This window comes from Zymoseptoria tritici, chromosome 14 (assembly GCF_000219625.1).
Source record: "Zymoseptoria tritici IPO323 chromosome 14, whole genome shotgun sequence".
NCBI classification, from domain to species: Eukaryota; Fungi; Ascomycota; class Dothideomycetes; order Mycosphaerellales; family Mycosphaerellaceae; genus Zymoseptoria; species Zymoseptoria tritici.
Genome location: NC_018205.1, coordinates 286,932 through 302,594, shown reverse-complemented (window position 1 = coordinate 302,594; position 15,663 = coordinate 286,932). Strand labels below are relative to the sequence as shown.

Sequence of the window (15,663 nt, the reverse complement as noted above, 5' to 3'; positions counted from 1 at the left end):
CTACTGGATATCTCGATTCACATCCCCGCTGAAGCCGACGAGTCCAATTTGTCGAAAGTTGTCGAAGTGGCAGACTCCAAAGTCCGGAAGATCGGTAATCGCTTGAAAGTTATTCGAGACATCCCCGATGTTGAGAGCTACGTTCAGCTCGAAATGAAGGAGCCTCGACGAGACGTGGCAGTCACTGGTATGTCACTTCTGCGTAACCACAGACGTTTGCTAACCTGGGCAGTCTCGGGCTTTGAAAAACTCCGCGAAGAGGTCAGATCCCAAGTGCTCGCGACGGGCAGACTCAACGTCCAGCTTTTCGAGCTAGACTTCCAGCCACAAAGAGTATTCCAGCACCGTGGGGGAACGGCGGCATGAGCGAAGAGCATGACCTATCGAGTATCAAACAGGCTTGTTACCGGCTGCGTTCTGTTTGGGGGAACAGCAGGCGGGCTAATGATCTGTAGTGTCGAACAACATAGCCTAAATGAATAACACGTACTGAGATCATGATCAAAGATAATCGCCTCTACAGCTCGATGTGAGGCTTCCACGAGGCGAGGATGTGCCTTGCGACAGAGGCTCGGATCCGAGTCACGACGGAAGACCGAGAGTCTCGAGCACAGTCCAGCCGAACCATAGCTGACGTGTTTGACGAAGTGATAGCGACAATAACCTCTGTTACATTGTGTCTGCTATATACCTACAGCTGCCGCATGCTTCCGCAAACGAAGTCTCAAACACCGAATACATAAATGCCGGTATGGGCAAGTAATGGGACGAACAAGACCACGGAACGGTTTGGCCTCGGCGTCGCCGCCGCAGAGAAAACAGCAGTGCCCGTAGCGCCACTACCGCTGCCAGTAGCAACGACCACCGATGGCAGGCGCGAATATGGTCTCGTACTAGACGCCGCTGTCGCCGGTGCTGTCGCAGGTGCCCGATGCTTCGCCGTTCCGTAACTCACACTTGCGCTCTCATTACGCGCACAATTCAGACAAAACTGGGTCTCGGCACCTGCGAGGCGCTGTTCGTGACAGTGTATCACATGGGGCTTTTCTCCGCATACTCGATAGTGTGCGATCTTCTGCGGTCCTCTCTGATCGACTGCGAGAGGCGGCCCGGAAGGGTCATCAAGATAGAGCCCGACGTCTCTATGAGGGATGTAGAACTCGAGCATGGTCCCTGAAGCCGCGTTCAAAGCGTCGGGTTCGAACGTCAAGTTCCACGGGCTGACATGTATAACTTGGGTCGATAACGGGGGTGGCAACGTGGCAGTCGCAGTGTTGTGAGAGAAAGAGCTAGACAGAGGAGCTGTAGTCATCGGAGTAGCGCGTGTTGGAGAAGAGACATCTGAGCGCGACAGTGATGGAGACTGGGTAGGGCAAGGTGTTTTTCGTTCTTGAGCTGGATCACTCATATAGTAAGTTGCTGTGGCAGACCACGACGGGGTTGTGCCCTGGTACCAGATGTCGATGTTTACAGTGTCGATATCGATAGATACGGTGTCCGCTGACCCAATACCTGCGCTCAGCGCACTCGCTGTCAGAATGATTGATGTGCGCTTCATGGTTTGGTGAAGCAATGCGAAGATCGCCTCGGGCGAGGCAACAGCATGGGTTAAGACTATATGGACAGCGTCGCAGAGCGATAGGTGTAGAGACATGCGGGACCCCCTCCCCCTCGTAAGCGCTCGAGGGCTCCATACCCCGGGGTATCGCTCACGAGTGACCCCTTTCACTGTGCCTGCAGGATGTAGACGAACAGGAGGAACATAAATATACCTTGCTGTTCCCACCCCTCCAACGATCAAACCAACAACCAACCTAAGCTTAGACTAGATACCCTTACAAAAGCCATATCGAAGATGAACACCTCCAACACTCAAACCGAAACCGTAGACCCTGCTGGTCAGGGCTCTAACACCAAGCCACTTGGGACTCCTGATCAGTCACAAGCGCAAACCCTGGGTAGCGATACGCTTCCACCACCGAAGCAGGACCTCGGCGAAGCAGAGAGGGAGGAACTGCGCAGCTCCGTAGAGGTTCTCGCTGATCTAGACAAAGACGATGCGGGTAATCACAAGCCGCACTTCGAACGTGATGTTTTCGAAGACGCCAACTTCAAGAACGGTGACGATTTACTGGATCGATATCGTACAGAGCTTGTGGACTTGTTAAAAAGTGACGCGGAACAGCGGACTAAAGCCTACGACGGTGAATCTCACTACCATACGAAGACAGCCGCGCAGTTTGCTGACAGCAATATTAGTACTCAACAGAGCGATACACCTCAACGGAGCCTGCGTCTATATACCTGTTCGAAATCAGGTGGTCCAGTGGGCGCGAGATGGGTACCAAGGAGACTGTCCTATTCAGTACTTCAATGCAGATGGTAGCATACGGGACAGAATGACAGCGGAGGATCCTGCATTTATCAAACGATCGCAGGACGATCGGAGGGCAGAGAAACAGAACCGGCGGGGTTCCGACATCTCTATGGGAGAAGCTGATAGTGGCATAAGCGAGAGCGACTTCCCGACCGACATGGCGTATATTCGCGAACGCTGGAACCGAGCTACGGAACCACTGCAAAAGATGCTAGACAAGCCTTCGACTGCCGGAGTGCGGGGCGGCGACCTGTGGAAACTGCTGGAAAGCCTGAACAAGGAGATCTCTGAGAAGCAGGCGGAAGAGAAGAAAACGTTGGATCTCTCGATTCCGTTCCTTACTATCATGGAAACGATGAAAATGGCCGTCGAGCACCTCGTCCCATTCATAATGAAAGGTCGCGCGGAATGTGAACAAGAGTGGGGAACATACAAGGAAGATGGCTGGGAAATGCATAGACTGCAATGCGAGCAAAAACAACAGCCAGCAGAATGGTTCGAAAGCGTCAAACAGGCTATCACGCAGAAGTGTGAGATCCTTCTCAATGCTGGGGACAAAGACCCCAGTAACATGCCAGAACTATGGCCGACGGTTTTCAAAGAGTATTCACAGCAGAACTCTGAACAGACGAGGGACTCAGCTTCCAATCAAGAACCCGTAGAGTCCGAAGGTACGAAATCGGAGCATCAGGGTAGCGACAAGAACGAGGGCTCAGATACTCCCTCCAACTCCACGAAACGTACACGTGTTCATCGCGTCAAGCTCAAACCAAATCACGTCAACTACAATGGCAGTGAGCGAGAAATTGGGGCCGTCCGAGATTGTGGCCGTACCGTTCGAGGAGTACGAGTTCCGCTCTGGCAAGTTCTAGTACAGGTCAGCGAAGACGATGCTCCTTTTCGGATCTGGCATATTGTCCCTTCGTACAAATTGGCGCCAGGGGTCGTCGAGCGCTACCGGAACCGCGGGCACGGTCGCGTCCTCGGCGAAATGCAAGGCAAACCGGGTGACATCGATGCCACCAGTATTGATAATTTCAACTGGGGGGGTCTTGCGTTCATGCCTCGTGAGACTGAATACCGAGCACCGATCCAGTATGTCCTAGGGAGTATTGGAAAAGAAGAGGACTTCGACAAGGACTGCAAGTTTTGGACCCGCAGCTTACTAGGCAAGGTCTTTCGACAGAAGTTCGTAGATGACGAGATTGCGAAATTCGTCAAGATGTCCTCTTGCCAACCGCCGCCTCAGCCCTGGGGGAGACAAGCGATAAGCGGGAACGGCTTCAGTGGTACCAGATACGGTAACTCTGGAGAAGATCTCACGGGTGCCAGCGACGTGGAGCTCGATGAGAACGATGGAGTTTACGAGAATGAGGATGAGGACGACTTTATTGCGCCTGATAGTGACAGCGCAAGGAGTGACCGCGCAAAGAGCTTCAAGGCCAGACCTAAGCAGTCAGAGCCGAAGAGATCAGAGCCGAAGAGATCAGAACCGAAGAGATCAGAGCCGAAGAGATCAGAGCCGAAGAGATCAGAGCCAGGTATCGCAGATGTATTGGCAGCAATAGCACAGATGACGGAGAGGTTAGTGAGGGTAGAGAGTAGGGTAGGAGTATAACATCCCACCCAGTGTGGCGAGCAACCCTACGTTGCGAGCCACAACAATCAATTTGAATGCGCACGAGGTTTCTCATGCCTTTCTACGGATAATGTTAACGTCCCTCCCTACGGGTCGAAAAACCCTCTGCAGCGAACGAGATTCACAGTTGAGGTAACGTTATTCTTACCCTCACAATCTTCGGGATTGCCAAGGCTCTAATTCGAATCAAACTTTCCTACTTCGCAGAGCAACAACATTACTACTATCAACTATAACTTCTTCTATACTACGTCTATTATCGCGCATGGTATCTTAGATTAATCTCCTAATCGTCTGCTGTCGAATGATCTACATATTATGGATTTTGGCTAACCGGTTCGGCCGTAACAACTACCTTATTCGAAAATCCTCCTCCGCTCGCTAGGGCAATAGCTCCCCTTAAGAAATAAGACAATAACCTCCTATAATACCTCTTGTAGGACGGCTAGCTACTATGCGACATTATCGACATACTTCTTAACAGTAACAGAGGCTCTCGCACTTCTATCTACCTCCGAATCCGCAGATACAACCTTACCGGCACGGTGTTTCCTATAGCTAAGCGTAGGCTACTATTTCTTATATAGCCTTAATATAAGGCCTACCTATTAGACGTGCTAGTAGAGCGACCGACCTACTAGTATAATAAGTTAAGAGAGATGTTGTTAGATACATTTGGCCTCTTCGTTAATTAGATAACTGTAAATCGATGCATCCTTCGTTAAGGCTTTAGAACTAAGCTAGTAGCTCGTTCTGCTACTTAACGAGATCCTATTATAAGAGCTATATATAAGGCAACGGTGCAAGAGCTTTACGCCTACTAATTAGTGTTCGTGGATAAGACATACTACAGTAATAAACTAAGGCTAAGAAGAAGGGGTTAGGCACTAAAGGGCATAGTAGCAAGAGACGTTTAACACCTACACTACTTAGAGCGATTTAGCGTTTTACCGGCATACACAACAGACGGCTATATAGCAGAGCCCTTAATCTGTTAAGGCAGCGTTAACATAGAAGCGTTTATTAAGTGGATTATTATATATGTGCTTCTACGCATGACACTATTCCCTAGCCCTCGTTTAGTCCTTATTATAGATAACTACGCAACATACGAACGTAGCTACCTCTACTAGCTCTGTGCGGCTAAGGGCGTGCGTCTGCTCTTCTTACTACTATATTTACCTAATTACAACCCTATCGAGAAGACGTTCCGTCTAATAAAGCACTAGGTGCGGAAGAATAAACATCTTATGCTAGAGCATAGTAAGAGTAACTGGATAGCTAAGTTTATGCTGTTTTTGGAGCTCGCGTGCAAGCGTTAGGGGGATAAGGTCGACTATATAAAGCTCTTTAAAGGGGCTTACTGCTTAGAGCATGCCTACGTAGCTACAGAATAACCCCCTACGAGCCGATTCCTGTTATAGTAGCCTTAATCGAAAGCCCTTATCTTGCTCTTAGAGCCCTGTATGCTCTCTTATTTTTTATATGTCGTCGTCGTAATAATATTGCTAGTTAAAGTGGTGTTATTGAATGTGAGAATTTGCTAAGCTTATGAACTTTAAGGCTAATACCCTAGATTATTACCTCCGCGGGGATACGCGCTAGTAACGGGTACACCCGATTACCACTTTATACTCGATTCGCGCAACAACGCGCACCTTGTTTAATAGCACTTAATATCGTAGCTTCGAGAAGAGATTATATGCTGTTAAACAAAAAAACAATCGCGTTGTTTGACTATATAGTCGTCGCGCAATAATTAAGGGCGCTGTTTTAGCGTGGATTTTCGACGTTGCTAAGAATTTAAGGATCCTCGAATTCTGAGAAACTCTAGCGTTGTCGCTTCGCCGAAAAGGTCTATAACGATTGCTAAGTAACCACTACTCGTACGATACTCGTTCTTTTTTTATATAATAGCGCACACGCCGATTCGCGTGTGGAACTTGAATTTACGAAAATTGATAGTATATTCGTCGTAGCGTTGTGCGTAAAACATTTCTGAATTCCGCCGAGATAGAGACGTAGGGATTGTGCGCTAGCGTTGGATTAAACTCCGACTAGCGGCGGCTGAATTTGCAAATGTTTACGACCACACCGCGCACTAACAACTACATTTGACTATTAATTAATGCATACAGAAGTGTGCAGCAGATTAGTCGGTGTAATACAAAAAAACAATTAGCTCGCGGCGTCGCGTAGCTGTTAAGATATGTAATGCGACGTGAAATGTCGGATTGCGAGGCTGGCTAAAGCGAGCTAGAGTCGACACTAGCTCAAATCCGAAGACTCAAATTCAGTCGACTACCTTCTCACGACGATATCGCGACAACGACACTACCGAATTATATAGTTTATTAACGAGGGGGTAGTGGTAATATAGACGAATATGGTTTCTCGATTTCATAAGTGTCGACTAAGTAGTTGTTAAGATGTAGCCTCGGAGGGCAATAAAGAATACAGCTAAAATTCTATACTAACACCTCTACTACTCGCGGACGACTCGGCGGCGTTAATAACACTATTTATATGCTATAGTGTGCGAAGAACTGCTTGTGCAGCTTCCTGTTCTATATATGCCTCCTTACACCCCTCTGCTTAACTATCTTAGCTAGTGCATCGTCCGACTCTTGCTGTAGTATGCGAATAGTCTAGTGCTGCTTACGAAGGGGATCTATCGCCTTATCCACTACCTCTTGCACAGTAGGGAACTTCACTCCGAGCTACTTAAGATATATGCGGACGTAGTCCAGCTCGTCTATAGCCTCTAATTAGGTGATAGTTGGAGGACTGCTGCTACGAGCAGTAGCGACTGCCGCTATAGGTAGAGTTAGAGGCTATAGAGCGGCTTAATAAGGCGGTGGAGCCCATAGTGGCATTAGCTAGCCGGCATATAGATTTATTAGCGTCGGCAGTGCCTATATTAGCGGTTGTATTAGTGCTGCTACTACCTTCTTCTGGCCGGCGACGAGGAACACCTGTACGCGGTGCCGGCTACGAACCTGCGATACTATCGCAGAGCCAAGTTTCCTCCGGAGGATTGGAGAGGCCGTCGATCCCTCTTCCCTTACAACAACAACCGACCTAGAGGCACGCCTCCCCTCGAAGATACAAGCTACAGAACGACAGTACGATTCGAACGAACAGCTCTCTACGCTACGAACGAGAAGAAGAAAGAAGCAGTCCACTCTGCCCTATACGCGCACCTCCTCGAAATCCGAATCGAAATCGCATGTCCCTTCTCTAGAGACTTCGTCGCCCTCGAAGGAAGTATACATGCACTTCAAAGAGCTAGAACTCGGTGGAATCTACAACTCTACGATTAACCTACGTAGCTATATGCGCTAGAAGGCGGCATATAGTTCCACAAAGGCATATTGAGGACAAGAGAAGGCAGCGAGTTGGACAGCTGCTTTTGCGCCTTACGCTGCATCTCTTTCGAATTCGCAGCGTGTATGCGAAGCGGAAGGATCCGCTAAAAATTCTGCAAAAAGCTTGGCGCGAAAATTCTGCAGCCCCGGCTGCAGACAACGACATAGCGGAAGGATCCGCTGAAAATTCTACAAAAGCTTGGCGCGAAAATTCTGCAGCCCCGGCTGCAGACAACGACACTCGTTTGATTTCCTTTGTCTTACGCTGTTTTGAAGTCCTTTGGCAGATTCTGCTTGTAGGTCCTGCCTTAGGCACGGGGTTTTCCCTAAGGTTAAAGAATACCGAAAGAATTTGATTGTAAATAGATCTACTGCCTTGCTTGCAAGGCCGTCCTACATAGTCTTGGACTCCGAAAGGACGTAAATGGAACAAACGAACAAACAAACAAACAAACAATACTACCTTCTTCTTGCCTCTGTTAGCATCCTTATTGCACTACAAGACTCTCTCGACAATGTCGGTAGGCATAGAGCTAGCTACGGCCGTGTTAGCCTTAACGCGCTGTTGCTAGTCCTTAAAATGGCACCCTAATACACTATAGTGCTGGCCTCTAAATTGCATGCAACCTATCTACGATGTGCTCCTATAGATAGGGCATTTAATGTCGGTGTACTTTATAGACTTAATAAGCTTACTATATAAGTTATTGCTAAACGAGTAGCTACTTATTGTTCGGTCGTTGGCGTTCCTGCGTCCCTTAACAGCCGTGTGGTTAGGCTCTTAGCTCGGCGGCTCCTTAGCGATTATATAGTTAATATTATCGTCGCCGCTCGGCGGTGTATTCTGCTAGCTCTCGGTGACCTTAAGGCTAAGGGTATGGCCTAAGAAGTGCTTAATAAAGGGGTCTAAGTTGTCTATAAAGTCGGTAATCCTTATGCCGTCCTTAAAGTCGATATTAGTGTCCTTAGACTGTTTGCCATGCTTCTTCGCAACGAGCTTGGCTAACTAGTTAATTAGACGCTTCTAAAGCCCTTACCGCTCTATATGCAGCTCTACTATGCCTCTAGCCTTAGTTACAAGTGTCTGTAGTTCCTTCTCCTTGCCGGTATATATTATCTTAAAGTCCTTAAGCGGCCTCTTGTTAAACACGAGCTTGTAGATAGTATAGATAGAGATTGGGGCTAGAGGGGTAGATTTGAGACGTTTGTAGCTCTTCGGCGTCGACTCCTGAAGAGGCTGGCTAGTAACTTCCTTAGTCGGCGTCTCGACGACGCTATAGTCGACTAATAGCTCTAAAAATTGTACGAGCTTAGTCAGCTATATTAGTAGATGGATTGTAGAACTTACTAGTGTTCTTGGACTTCGATAGTAGTAGTTTTAGAGCCCCTGTCGATAAACGCTTGCGAGCCGGTTTGGGCTGTTTAGTAAGAGCTACCTACAACGCTAAACTCTTGCCCTCCTTAGCAGCTAGTTTAGTAGCCTTAGTAGGGTCGGCTACCCTCGCTCTCTTTACAGCGCTGTCGACAGTACTGCGGCCCCCCTTCAGAGAGAGCTTAGGTGCCTTTTCCGCCGGCATAAGGGCTGCAATGCCTCCCTTAGGTAGGACGGTAGTACCTTTAGAGGCCTACGAGGGAGTAATCTTAAACGAGACGGCTTTTGAAGCTGCTAGAGCTGGCTTATTCGCGGTAGCCGTAGCCCTTGTAACCTAGCGTGTATTTATAGCTATCGCTACCTTAAGATCTTTAAGGTATTCGTCTGCTTAACGTCGTCCGAATATAGCGTCGTCGATAGGGTCCCTATTAACGTAGTAGTCCTCGTAGCGTTGTTATTAAGTAGATGTAGGCGTTAGCAACGCTAGCTCTTGTATATCTTATGTATCCGAGCTTGGTAGTAGCTGAGTCTGCTACTAAGAGGGTTCCTGTGACTCTAGGGGTTGTTAAGAAGGTATATCGTCGTCGCTATAGCTAGTGTAGTTGTTTAGGTCGTCGTCGGAGGTATTAATATCGGTTAAAGAGTCCGGATAACCGAATATCGGCTAAGTCTCCTAGTACGGGTAGTTAGAAAGTTCGAGTAGCGATTGCGTAACGTCCCTTAAAGGTAACGACACGTATAGTAGCTTAAAATGTTGCAACGACTAAGGTAGTAATAACAGGAACGGCGAACCAGAGTAATTTATCATGTGTTAACGTTGTAGGGTAGTGTGGAAGTTTTGGTTTACCTAGTGGTGGAGGAAAGTTTGATTCGAATTGGAGCCTTGGCAATCCCGAAGATTGTGAGGGTAAGAATAGTTCAAATCTTCGCTAGATGATTTGATAAAACATGCTCGATGAAACAGTGTTCTTCGAACCTTTCTCTCTATGTGACTCGCCTACGACGAGCTAATTACTAAAGTCTAGTGTCGTCGTTGTTGAATTCGCTAATGGCAGCCTGAGCTGCTTCGACTTTACACCTTTGCACTATCACCGCTGTGATCATATACTGAGATCGTGGGATATGATGCGAAAGCCTGCCTCTCTAAGTCGATGCTGCTTGACTTTCGAGTTGTTTAGCCTTCAGAAGCGTACGCTATGAATTAATCCGCGCCGAGGTGGGAGCTGAGCCTTGGCAAAATTCTCTGAGGTATATAGTGCGCGGTAAATCGTAATGCGCGTTATGTCTTAGCCCCCCACTTCGTATCACATTATACTAAGATAGGATAATACTGTGGCGCATGATGTGGCGAGACAACTATACCTAGAAAATTGCCTATTCAGTCCCGTTCATCTTGCTTTCTATGCTATCGCCTTCTGCTTCTCTTGCTGCATATTCTGCATCTAGTCTTACTACTAATAGAGGCTGATTTACGGCATCGATCCTCAGACCTGTAGTTCGCAGCTGGCCTCAAATTCAGAATGGAACGAAAGTTTTTTGCGCACTCGGCTCGAGCTTAAGGAGCTGCAGCCATGTCCAGACCAGCCTGGTTTATTGGTTAGATAATCTAGAGCTATCGAGAACATTTACAAGGGCGATAGCGGAAGCGGTGTCGAGTCAGCGGTAATAAGAGATATACTACAGATAAGAACACAAACTAAGAAACCTTTACCGTATTAACTTTGGTCACTGAAGTAACATTATACTTAGACCTTTACTAGTCAATGGCGATCTTCTGTTCAGTAATGACCTCCGCTTCCGCATCTAGCAGCGTCTGTACCACCTTCTCGTAGCCTCCTCTTAATGCCGCCTACAGCGTATTGCCGAACTCCCCTCCCTAAGCGTTAACCTCCGCTTTCGCATCTAGCAGCGTCTATACTACCTTCTCGTAGCCTTCGAATGATGCCGCCTACAGCACATTGCCGAACTCCCCTCCCTAAGCGTTAACCTTCGCTTCCGCATCTAGTAGTATCTGCACTACCTTCTCGTAGCCTCTATATAATACCGCCTGTAGCGCATTGCCGAACTCCCCTCCCTAAGCGTTAACCTCCGCTTTCGCATCTAGTAGCGTCTGTACTACCTTCTCGTAGCCTTCTCTTAATGCTACCTATAGCGCATTGCCGAAGCGCCCTCCCTAAGCGTTAACCTCCGCTTTTGCATCTAGTAGTATCTGCACTACCTTCTCGTAGCCTCTATATAATGCCGCCTATAGCGTATTACCGAACTCCCCTCCCTAAGCGTTAACCTCCGCTCCCGCATCTAGTAGTATCTATACTACCTTCTCGTAGCCTTCGAATAATGCCGCCTATAGCGTATTGCCGAACTCCCTTCCCTAAGCGTTAACCTCCGCTTTCGTATCTAGTAGTATCTATACTACCTTCTCGTAGCCTCTATATAATGCCGCCTATAGTACATCGCCGAAGTCCCCTCCCTAAGCGTTAACCTCTGCTTTCGCATCTAGTAGCATCTACACTACCTTCTCGTAGCCTCTATATAATGCTGCCTATAGCGTATTGCCGAAGTCCCCTCCCTAAGCGTTAACCTCCGCTTTCGCATCTAGTAGCATCTATACTACCTTCTCGTAGCCTCTATATAATACCGCCTATAGCGTATTACCGAACTCCCCTCCCTAAGCGTTAACCTCCGCTCCCGCATCTAGTAGCATCTACACTACCTTCTCGTAGCCTTCGAATAATGCTGCCTATAGCGCATTGCCGAACTCCCCTCCCTAAGCGTTAACCTCCGCTTTCGCATCTAGTAGTATCTACACTACCTTCTCGTAGCCTCTATATAATGCTGCCTATAGCGCATCGCCGAAGTCCCCTCCCTAAGCGTTAACCTCCGCTTTCGCATCTAGTAGCATCTACACTACCTTCTCGTAGCCTCTACATAATGCTGCCTATAGCGTATTGCCGAAGTCCCCTCCCTAAGTGTTAACCTCCGCTTCCGTATCTAGTAGTATCTACACTACCTTCTCGTAGCCTCTATATAATACTGCCTATAGCGTATTACCGAAGTCCCCTCCCTAAGCGTTAACCTCCGCTTCCGTATCTAGTAGTATCTACACTACCTTCTCGTAGCCTCTATATAATACTGCCTATAGCGCATTACCGAAGTCCCCTCCCTAAGCGTTAACCTCCGCTTCCGTATCTAGTAGTATCTATACTACCTTCTCGTAGCCTCTATATAATGCCGCCTATAGCGCATTGCCGAACTCCCCTCCCTAAGCGTTAACCTCCGCTTTCGCATCTAGTAGCATCTACACTACCTTCTCGTAGCCTCTATATAATGCTACCTATAGCGCATTGTCGAAGTCCCCTCCCTAAGTGTTAACCTCCGCTTTCGTATCTAGTAGTATCTGCACTACCTTCTCGTAGCCTCTAGATAATGCCGCCTATAGCGCATTGCCGTAGCGCCCTCCCTGAGCGTTAACGTCTGCCCCAGTTTTGATAACTTCAGCTACTACTCGCTCTAATCCGACAAAGCTAGCGTAGTACAGGCTCGATCCAAAATTGTCCTAGTCCCCGAACGGATCGTTCCATGTTTTATCTAGCTGGTGCACTTGTAGCCAGTTACGCAATACGCTCTTGTTATACAATAGACCTAGCTCCTAAGCAGGCTGTATTGCCTATTGAAGTGCTAAGTAATAGAACCACGACCCCGCCGCGTATTGGAGCAACGGGAAAGTCCTAAGATCCTGCTCCGTAGACAGCTTCTCCTCACTCCTACTATAGTGCTTAATATATGTAATACAGCTTTGGCTAAGTATCCTATGCTCCCTAGAGCTCTCAAAGGAGAAGTCCAATGCACTACCATCCAGGATGCGCTTCGACTCGAGGTATTCCTTCACAGAGAAGTGCGCCAGCCTGACCGTAGTGTCCTCTCTAACCTGTTGACGACGATGACTTATAACCTCAATTTCATCGTCTTCAGACTTTAGCTCATTTCCTCTTGCTTCCACAACGTCTTCTAAATCATCTCTGTCCTCCCTACCTCTTACGATAGTAACAAGTCCCGAGAGGATCTCCAGTACATCGTCGAGTCCCGGTCGCTCATCTACTTCCACACTTCTATCGGCCGCCAAGTCGATGATGGTAGTATCGACGAGTTCGCCGAGACTAGGAGGTGATGTGGTATATGCTAGCTAGCGAAGCAGTTTGAGGGCATCTGGGCGCAGTCTTTCATCGATTTCAACTAGCATCCGCTCGTACGTCTCGTCCAGGGTCGATAGGAGAGAGTATAGAGCCTCCTTTACAAATCTAGGCCTAGTGGACTTTAACTTCTTCAGCTCTTGCATTTAACAGAATGCCCATCGAAACCTGTATAGAAGTAGAATATTAGTGCTTGCAGCTAGCTATAGAGTCTCCAAGCTTCTTACATTCTATTAGCTTTTTCGGAAATCGTGTTTTTAATTAGCGCCTTAGTCGCTAGTTCCAGTCGCGACAGTCGATGGTCACGTAACAGCTGCGTTGTTATGTATTTGCGAATGTCCACGTCCACGGAATATGTTTCGATAGATACAGATCCCGCTCCTAGCGTCAACATAGACTCCCGTATATTAGGAAGCTCGCGGCTCGTAGCCAGGATCTTAAGTTACAGTGCCGTATATGAAAGTCGTGCTATACAGTCCATTATTAATTGTCGCACATCGCCGTCTTCTGGACTTTCATCGAGCGCGTCGACAAGGAGAAATACCTCATCGTACGTCTCTACGCAGGCCAGCAGGATCTTTTCTAGCTCATCCTATCTAGGCTTATCCCGGTTCGGTTTCTCGTATACTTATTAGAGCATAGAAAGAGCCGGCTCTCTCCAGCCGAGCTATGCCACCTATAAAAGCAGGACGTCCTTATAGCTCTGCTTTTAATTGTCGGAGAAAGAAAGGTAGAAGATAGCGTATCCAGCGTTAGGCATGCTCTCGCAGTAGGCTTTCACATCTTCTATCGTAGTAGAGTATAGCACCGTTTTTCTACATCCCGCCTTCCCGTACATCTATAGATGTCGCAGCGACGCCGACTTCCAATCCCGGTATTTATTACAATCGAGTAGCCAAGTCCTAGTCTGAGGTTCGTACCGTTAGCGTGCCGACTCGTAATTCGTCTAGGGGTTAGGCGGTAAGAGCCATGTAGTGATTTTCCGAGACTGCTCTACCCGTTATACCGTGAGGACTTTTTCGTGCTATATGGCCCCCAATAGACGCTTGCGTACTCCGTTATGCTCCTCTCCATAGTTTACGCCTGGGGTGACGCCAAAGATGCCAAAGAGAGTATATGACATGTCCTTAGCACGACTGGTCTTCCTACCCTCCATCCATTTCAACCTCTTATCTACACTTAGTCCCTGGCTTGCTTTGTAGTCATGTAGTATCTAAGTTGGTATACCCGTCCTCGTCGCAATTTCTCTTTCAAGCCCAGGCCTAGTAGGAGATCCGCTATACTTGCTAGAAGAGATTCCTTTGTTCCCGATAACTTGCCATTTGCTCGTTACGAAGACGACTGTTCGCGGCGCTAAGAGCTCCTACAAAGTCTAGCCTCTCTCAAACCACTCGCTCTTCTAGAAGCTCTACTCGTCTCCTACTATGTCGACATCTACAAGGTATACAAGACAAACTTCCGCATTACGATACTATTTGAACATCAGGTTAATAGCCTCGGATAGCTCCGTAGCGCTGTCCTTATTAATGTAGCAGGTGTTAATCCAGAGCCATTTGACCGTATGAACACTCTCTCGGGTATACTTCGCGAAGTCTCTTACTTTCTAGTATCCCTTCTTATTCATGTTGCGCTTTGTGTTTACCTCCTAGTATGTGACTTCCTCTCCCTGCCATCGGTGCGAGGCGATCGCATAGGTCGGGCGTTCGTTATCGCGGAACTCTACGAACTCGAGGGTGTCGACATTGAGGAGTCTCATATCGTGCGCGCTGGTCTGGTATCCGGTTAACGTAGCAGATCCAACCTCCGATATATGAGAGTCTCGTGGGAAACAAGATGATAGTAGTGGACATTAGTAGACATTACTTATCTTAGCTGCCAGCATCACGGCTGAAACGCCACACACTGCGTTGCATGTCGCTACATGTGATCCCTTGCTCCGGCAGACCTTTGCACACTTTCGCTTGCTACTGCAGGCAGGCAGTGGAGCACGTTACGGCAGCCGACAGCCAGTGAACCTCGAAATTGCTTCACTTCCCAGCTGGGCAAAACGATTAGTCGTTCGACTGTGTGGGCGAAAAGCCTCCGTCGGCACATGACGCGCAGTAGTGGAACAATTCCCCGCAGTTAGAGACTTTGGGTCCTTGGGTCGAGGAGTCTACAGATGCCACGTTCTGGCTATTTTTGGAACGCGCGCTGGCGGTCGGGATTCGTAATGACCTGCTCCTCTCTCCCTCACCACAACCAACATAGACCGAGCGAGCCAGGTGCTCGCGCAGAAGCTTCCATTAGATGTGCCCCGAACATATACCGCTCTGGCAGAACAAGGCGATATGCCTCTTTCCACACTATACCATCGCGACCATGGCCGACGTTCGAGAGAAGAACAGGCCTAGAGCCAGCAATACCTAACACGAGAGGAGGAGAAAGCAGTCGTGAAGTTTCTACTACTCATGTCAAATCTCGGGCAGCCTATTCGAATCAAGTTTATACCTTCGCTCGCGTTCAGTATCGCTCGTCGCCGATCGACGATAGAACGACCGATCAAGCCTCCGGGCAAGAACTAGCCGCGGGCCTTCGCGAAACGCCATCTAGAACTAAAAGCTAGGAAAGTCAGGTCGATCGAGTAGAAGCGCCACGAGATCAATATACATAGTAAAATCAAGGAGTAGTTCGAGGTGATAGGAAAGGTATTATAGCAGGATCAGGGCATTTTGCCC

At 48.2% G+C, this 15,663-nt stretch overlaps 1 protein-coding gene across 1 annotated transcript; it reads left to right on the top strand.

Moving 5' to 3' along the window:
* Positions 1–1,855: 1,855 nt before the first annotated feature.
* On the top strand, positions 1,856–4,574 carry MYCGRDRAFT_97571 (uncharacterized protein; the record flags this gene model as incomplete). Its single annotated transcript, XM_003847433.1, has 3 exons — positions 1,856–2,204; positions 2,260–3,961; positions 4,457–4,574. 3 exons carry the CDS (start codon positions 1,856–1,858, stop codon positions 4,572–4,574), a joined length of 2,169 nt encoding a protein of 722 aa, XP_003847481.1.
* Between the last annotated feature and the right edge of the window lie 11,089 nt (positions 4,575–15,663).